Source organism: Salvelinus namaycush, chromosome 25 (assembly GCF_016432855.1).
Source record: "Salvelinus namaycush isolate Seneca chromosome 25, SaNama_1.0, whole genome shotgun sequence".
NCBI lineage: Eukaryota > Metazoa > Chordata > Actinopteri > Salmoniformes > Salmonidae > Salvelinus > Salvelinus namaycush.
In genome coordinates, this window is record NC_052331.1 from 27661917 (window position 1) to 27669705 (window position 7789).

General features: G+C 48.3%; 1 protein-coding gene across 1 annotated transcript; it reads left to right on the forward strand.

Moving 5' to 3' along the window:
* The first annotated feature begins 2287 nt into the window (after positions 1-2287).
* LOC120019862 (extensin-like) lies at positions 2288-2954 on the forward strand. The gene is made up of 2 exons (XM_038963275.1): positions 2288-2415; positions 2498-2954. Exons 1-2 carry the CDS (start codon positions 2288-2290, stop codon positions 2952-2954), a joined length of 585 nt encoding a protein of 194 aa, XP_038819203.1.
* Positions 2955-7789: the final 4835 nt, after the last annotated feature.

Consider the following 7789-nt stretch of genomic DNA (forward strand, 5'->3'; position numbering starts at 1 on the left):
CTCTATCAGGGAGGAGAGGTGTGAGTTATGGATGGAATCGAGACAGAAAGAAATGTCTAGAAACACATCTATGATTCTTGGGAATTGTTGGGTGTGTGTGTGTGTGTGTGTGTGTGTGTGTGTGTGTGTGTGTGTGTGTGTGTGTGTGTGTGTGTGTGTGTGTGTGTGTGCGCAGATAAGAGAAACAGAGTGTGGAGTGGGCCCACCCAACCAGCCCCAGATCCAGATACCACCCAACCAGCCCCAGATCCAGATACTACCCAACCAGCCCCAGATCCAGATACCACCCAACCAGCCCCAGATCCAGATACCACCCAACCAGCCCCAGATCCAGATACCACCCAACCAGCCCCAGATTTAGATACCACCCAACCAGCCCCAGATTTAGATACCACCCAACCAGCCCCAGATCTAGATACCACCCAATCAGCCCCAGATCCAGATACCACCCAACCAGCCCCAGATCCAGATACCACCCAACCAGCCCCAGATCCAGATACCACCCAACCAGCCCCAGATCCAGATACCACCCAACCAGCCCCAGATCCAGATACTACCCAACCAGCCCCAGATCCAGATATCACCCAACCAGCCCCAGATCCAGATACCACCCAACCAGCCCCAGATCCAGATACCACCCAACCAACCCCAGATACCACCCAACTAGCTCCAGATCCAGATACTACCCAACCAGCCCCAAATCCAGATACCACCCAACCAGCCCCAGATCCAGATACCACCCAACCAGCCCCAGATCCAGATACCACCCAACCAGCCCCAGATCTAGATACCACCCAATCAGCCCCAGATCCAGATACCACCCAACCAGCCCCAGATCCAGATACCACCCAACCAGCCCCAGATCCAGATACCACCCAACCAGCCCCAGATCCAGATACCACCCAACCAGCCCCAGATCCAGATACTACCCAACCAGCCCCAGATCCAGATACCACCCAACCAGCCCCAGATCCAGATACTACCCAACCAGCCCCAGATCCAGATATCACCCAACCAGCCCAGATCCAGATACCACCCTACCACCCAACCAGCCCCAGATCCAGATACCACCCAATCAGCCCCAGATCCAGATACCACCCAACCAGCCCCAGATCCAGATACCACCCAACTAGCCCCAGATCCAGATACCACCCAATCAGCCCCAGATCCAGATACCACCCAACCAGCCCAGATCCAGATATCACCCAACCAGCCCAGATCCAGATACCACCCAACCAGCCCCAGATCCAGATACCACCCAACCAGCCCCAGATCCAGATACTACCCAACCAGCCCAGATACAGATACCACCCAACCAGCCCCAGATCCAGATACCACCCAACCAGCCCCAGATCCAGATACCCCCCAACCAGCCCCAGATCCAGATACCACCCAACCAGCCCCAGATCCAGATACCACCCAACCAGCCCCAGATCCAGATACCACCCAACCAGCCCCAGATCCAGATACCACCCAACCAGCCCCAGATACCACCCAACTAGCTCCAGATCCAGATACTACCCAACCAGCCCCAGATCCAGATACCACCCAACCAGCCCCAGATCCAGATACCACCCAACCAGCTCCAGATCCAGAAACCACCCAACCAGCCCCAGATCCAGATACCACCCAACCAGCCCCAGATCCAGATACCACCCAACCAGCTCCAGATCCAGAAACCACCCAACCAGCCCCAGATCCAGATACCACCCAACCAGCCCCAGATTTAGATACCACCCAACCAGCCCCAGATTTAGATACCACCCAACCAGCCCCAGATTTAGATACCACCCAACCAGCCCCAGATCTAGATACCACCCAATCAGCCCCAGATCCAGATACCACCCAACCAGCCCCAGATCTAGATACCACCCAACCAGCCCCAGATCCAGATACCACCCAACCAGCCCCAGATCCAGATACCACCCAACCAGCCCCAGATCCAGATACTACCCAACCAGCCCCAGATCCAGATACCACCCAACCACCCAACCAGCCCCAGATCCAGATACCCCCCAACCAGCCCCAGATCCAGATACCACCCAACCAGCCCCAGATCCAGATACCACCCAACCAGCCCCAGATCCAGATACCACCCAACCAGCCCCAGATCCAGATACCACCCAACCAGCCCCAGATACCACCCAACTAGCTCCAGATCCAGATACTACCCAACCAGCCCCAGATCCAGATACCACCCAACCAGCCCCAGATCCAGATACCACCCAACCAGCCCCAGATACCACCCAACCAGCTCCAGATCCAAATACTACCCAACCAGCCCCAGATGCAGATACCACCCAACCAGCCCCAGATCCAGATACCACCCAACCAGCCCCAGATCCAGATACCACCCAACCAGCCCCAGATCCAGATACCACCCAACCAGCCCCAGATCCAGATACCACCCAACCAGCCCCAGATCTAGATACCACCCAACCAGCCCCAGATCCAGATACCACCCAACCAGCCCCAGATCCAGATACCACCCAACCAGCCCCAGATCCAGATACTACCCAACCAGCCCCAGATCCAGATACCACCCAACCACCCAACCAGCCCCAGATCCAGATACCCCCCAACCAGCCCCAGATCCAGATACCACCCAACCAGCCCCAGATCCAGATACCACCCAACCAGCCCCAGATCCAGATACCACCCAACCAGCCCCAGATACCACCCAACTAGCTCCAGATCCAGATACCACCCAACCAGCCCCAGATACCACCCAACTAGCTCCAGATCCAGATACCACCCAACCAGCCCCAGATCCAGATACTACCCAACCAGCCCCAGATCCAGATACCACCCAACCACCCAACCAGCCCCAGATCCAGATACCCCCCAACCAGCCCCAGATCCAGATACCACCCAACCAGCCCCAGATCCAGATACCACCCAACCAGCCCCAGATCCAGATACCACCCAACCAGCCCCAGATACCACCCAACTAGCTCCAGATCCAGATACTACCCAACCAGCCCCAGATCCAGATACCACCCAACCAGCCCCAGATCCAGATACCACCCAACCAGCCCCAGATACCACCCAACCAGCTCCAGATCCAAATACTACCCAACCAGCCCCAGATGCAGATACCACCCAACCAGCCCCAGATCCAGATACCACCCAACCAGCCCCAGATCCAGATACCACCCAACCAGCCCCAGATCCAGATACCACCCAACCAGCCCCAGATCCAGATACCACCCAACCAGCCCCAGATCCAGATACCACCCAACCAGCTCCAGATCCAGATACCTGTCCACCCACTGACCCGCCCACTTGGCTTCTTCCCCTGTGATCAAGCCATCATGCTCTGTCCCTTCTCCATCACCCTGCTGTGCTACCCAGCCATCCCTCCACCTTCCTCCTGGCTATAAATGGACTCACTATCACTCCATCAGCTGGGTTAAATGAGGAAGACACATTTCAGTTGAATGTATTCAGTTGAACAACTGACTTTCCTTTCACTGCTGGACTCCCTAATGTTGTGTTGTCCCTAGAGACAATAGATGGTTTGATGGCCAAGAATAGATGGTGTGATAACTGGTTTGATAACCATAAATAGATGATTTGATAACGGGTTTGATAACCAAGAATAGATGGTGTGATAACTGGTTTGATGGTGAATATAGTAACAGCACAGTATAGAACAACTTTATTATTCCCTATGGAACTTCAGTATCTCTTTATGTAAAATGTATCTATTAATGGTATAATATACCGTTCAAACAGAGTAGGCCTACAAATGTACTGCCATTCTATGAATTTCCCATATTTTATTTGATATTACCTTTCTCCTTCTAACTGGTTAAGGGTTGTTGTATGAAGGATCAATGGTTTGATAACTAAGAGTGAATTAATTAACAGCATAGAATAGAATAACTTTATGTTTCCCTATGGAAGTTTGCTATTTCAATATCATGTGAAAATATATTCTTACTATAATGGTATTATATATACAGTACAAAGTACAAACACACTGTCGAAATCAATGTTCTATTCTGTGAATGTAAAATTTTCCTGTGAATGTTCAATGTTTCCTAGGAATTGTTCCTCTGTTGCTTTATGGTAATGAAGTAAGGAAAAAAACCTGCGTCCTTGTAGAAATGCTAAGAGGTGGTACTGTACGTGGGACCTGAAATAATTCAGGTGAAAACAACTAACATGTTCTTCCATTTCAAACATGGCTCAATAGTACAGTGGACCTTTGCTTCCTCTACTTTTCCATTATGGAAGTTACTTCCACACTGCACCACTTAGTCTGAGTGTCCCCAACCTGAAAGACAGAGAAAGAGAAAGACGAGAAAGAATAGTGTGAGTCACTTCCGACTGGTCATTACATCATAGGAGGGTGTAGAAACATTAGTGTGGAAACATAGGGAGAATCTCAATTGCTTACTCCTTGCATCCTCTCTCCTTGCCTCTTTCTCAAAACCCATTGGAGGAGAAGGACAGAGGGGCGGGACCTCTGGGTTTCTCATCCAATGGGTTTTGAGAAGGAAGCGAGGAGAGAGGACGCGCGGAGTATGTAATTGAGATTCTCCCTATGTTTCCACACTAATGTTTCTACACCCTCCTACGATGCAATGACCAGTCGGAAGTGACTCACACTATCCTTCTCTTCTCCTCCGCGATGGAGAGATAGAGGGATGGAGGGATCACCCTCAAACATCAGCGGATCTTCCCTTGTCTGTTTAGGTGGGTACACTCATCAGGGCAGCCTCAAGTGCGCTCTATCTCTCTCATCTCTCTGCCAAGGAGTTCCATGGCCACATAAGGCTTGAGCAAGACCATAGCACAGATAGAAGAATGAGCTAGATATTTAACCAGATGTATAAATGTGAAGCATCCGGTTGGCGTTTCCACTCACTACCAAATATGGTGGTGAGAGGAAGCCCAGTGGCCGGCAGTGGGAGAAGATGGATCAAGATGGATTTTGGCTGACATTCTGCTAATTTTCTCATCAATTAAACATTTGATCTCCATACAGTATTCTGTTTCCAAAACTAGAATATGTAACAAAAAGAGTGTACTGCGTTTTGTATACTTTACTCTTTGCCAAAGTTTTTAAAAATAACGTTGTTTAGAAGGAGTGCAAGGGCGTATTGAGTTATTGCACATGCGCACACTTCACAGAGTAGATGTTCCCCAATGCAAATTTGCACAAAAAAATTAGAACACGCCAATATCATCTCAATAACTGGTGCTTGGCTCTGCCCAGCTCCTTGCTTGTTCTACCCACTATGATTAATTTGCTCCCATTGGAAACAACAGGCTCTGGACTATTTTGGATTAGTTATAAAAATCTTTGGCATTGATTATGGATTTCACTCTCAAAAACCAGGTCATCCGAGAGCCCAGGCATAGAATTAAACTAAACAATATATTGTACTACACTGAACAAAAATATAAACACTACAGGTAACAATTGCAAAGATTTTACTGTTACAGTTCATATAAGGAAATCAGTCAATTTAAATACATTAATTAGGCCCTAATCTATGGATTTCACATGACCGGGCCTACCCATAGGCCTACCCACTTGGGAGCCAGGCCCACCCACTTGGGAGACAGGCCCAGCCAACCGGAATGAGTTTTTCCTCCAAAAAGGGTTTAATTACAGAAATAAATACTCCTCAGCACCCCTCCTCCCCCCTCAGACGATTCCTCAGGTGAAGAAGCCGGATGTGGAGGTCCTGGGCTGTCGTGGTTACACGTGGTCTGTGGTTGTGAGACGTACTGCCAAATTCTCTAAAACGATGTTGGAGGTGACTTATGGTAGAGAAATTAACATTAAATTATCTGGCAACAGCTCTGGTGGACATTCCTGCAGTCAGCATGCCAATTTCTCACTCCCTCAAAACTTGAGACATCTGTGGCATGGGGTTCTGTGACAAAACTGCTAATTTTTGAGTGGCCTTTTTTTATCCCCATCACAAGGTGCACCTGTGTAATGATCATGCTGTTCAATCAGCTTCTTGATATGCCACACCTGTCAGGTGCATGGATTATCATGGCAAAGGAGAAATGCTCACTAACAGGGAAGTAAACAAATTTGTGCACACAATTTGAGAGAAATAAGCTTTTTGAGGTTATGGAAAATTTCTTGGATCTTTTATTTTGGCTGATGAAACATGGGACCAAAACTTTATATGTTGCATTTCTATTTTTGTTCAGTATATGATCCTAGGGCTACACAGATCATAACAATAGAAAAGTTATCACAAGAAGTTTATTATTTTTACATCATCCTCACCATCATTATTATCATCATCCTCACCATCATCATGATCATCATTATCATCCTCATGATCATCATTATCACCATTTTCACCCTCACGGTAATCATTATCGTCGCATTATCGCCATCATTATCATCCTCGTGCTCATCATTATCACCATCATCATCATTATCACAAACGTCATCATCACCATGACTAAGAAACCAACTGCACTGTGGTATTCATCCCGTCAAACGGAAGCCATAGAAATGGAATAACAATTTGACTGTCTATCTCCATTGGCTTGGTTATGTCTGCGTTGGCATCGGCAGTGGTGGGTGCGACCACCCACATATGTGAACTCAGAGATTTTCTATAGCAAACGTGACGCAGTTTAGTGTCGTGTCTCGCTGGCACAGGCAGCCAGGCTTGGTACCATTACTGGCTGCTGGAGGCATCAATGCCCACTGCCCAGTCACCCACCATGTGTTAACCAGTGACGTGCATCAACTAGGTATTTCTGATACTCACCATCATGTGGTGTAAAATGACTGTAGGTTGTAAACCAATGGAAACGTCAGATGAGATGTGGTAGCGAATATTTTGCGAAGGGGTTAGACACACATTACATTGAGTATTGTATCACCTACCGTTCAATTACAATGGTTGGATCCCACATAGGGTTAACTATATTGTGACGTTTATGTGTAGCTGGTTTCCTTGAATCACTGAGTCATCTGGCTTGCCTATATAGAGTGCATAGTAATGTAGAGATTGAGGGGAAAAAGACTAGTGGCTAGCCTCCCTGGATGCTAGGATTTGACAGCCTTCATTGAGAGGTCAGGACACAGATGGCACATGATGTAGTGCCCTGTAACTGTATGGTCACTGGTCCAAGTACTGCATCGGCTGTTCCCCTTCAATCACTGCAGCTCTGGTGACGTTGCAAAGCATATATCGCCCCCTTCTGGTCTGGAAATAGTTCACACCAGCATGCATGTTCTGCACATTGGATGGAGAAAAGGATTCTGTTATTGACAATACCATTTATCATTTATTATAATTTAGTGGTACATACAAAAAACGAGAATTGTGCCAATGTTACATAAATCCGTAATAAATTGTGACCTCATGGATCCGCCCCACACCTCTAGTAAAGCCCAGTGTGCAGTAATCAGAACATCCACACCAGAACAGCAGGAGTGCTTCAGTCAACCAAGATCTATAATAAAAATAAGACAAACATACACACATCTTCTTGCCTCTCAGCTTACATTATAAAAGTGCCTGTTGTCATTCACAAAGAATGTTCATAGGAACATAACCCACTGGATATGGTGAGGGGATACAGGTGAGAGGTAAGGGGTTAAAGATCAATGTTGATAACAGGTGTAACCCCATCGCTGGGTATGGTCGGGCGCAGGTCTCTATTGAGCAGGCCCAGCTGGTGATAAGGTCAGAGCCAGGTGAGGGGTGAGGGGTTAGAGGTCAGTGGTGACAACTGGCATTACACCATGGATGAGCAGGGTGGGTCCCAGGTCTCTACCCAGCAGATCTAACTG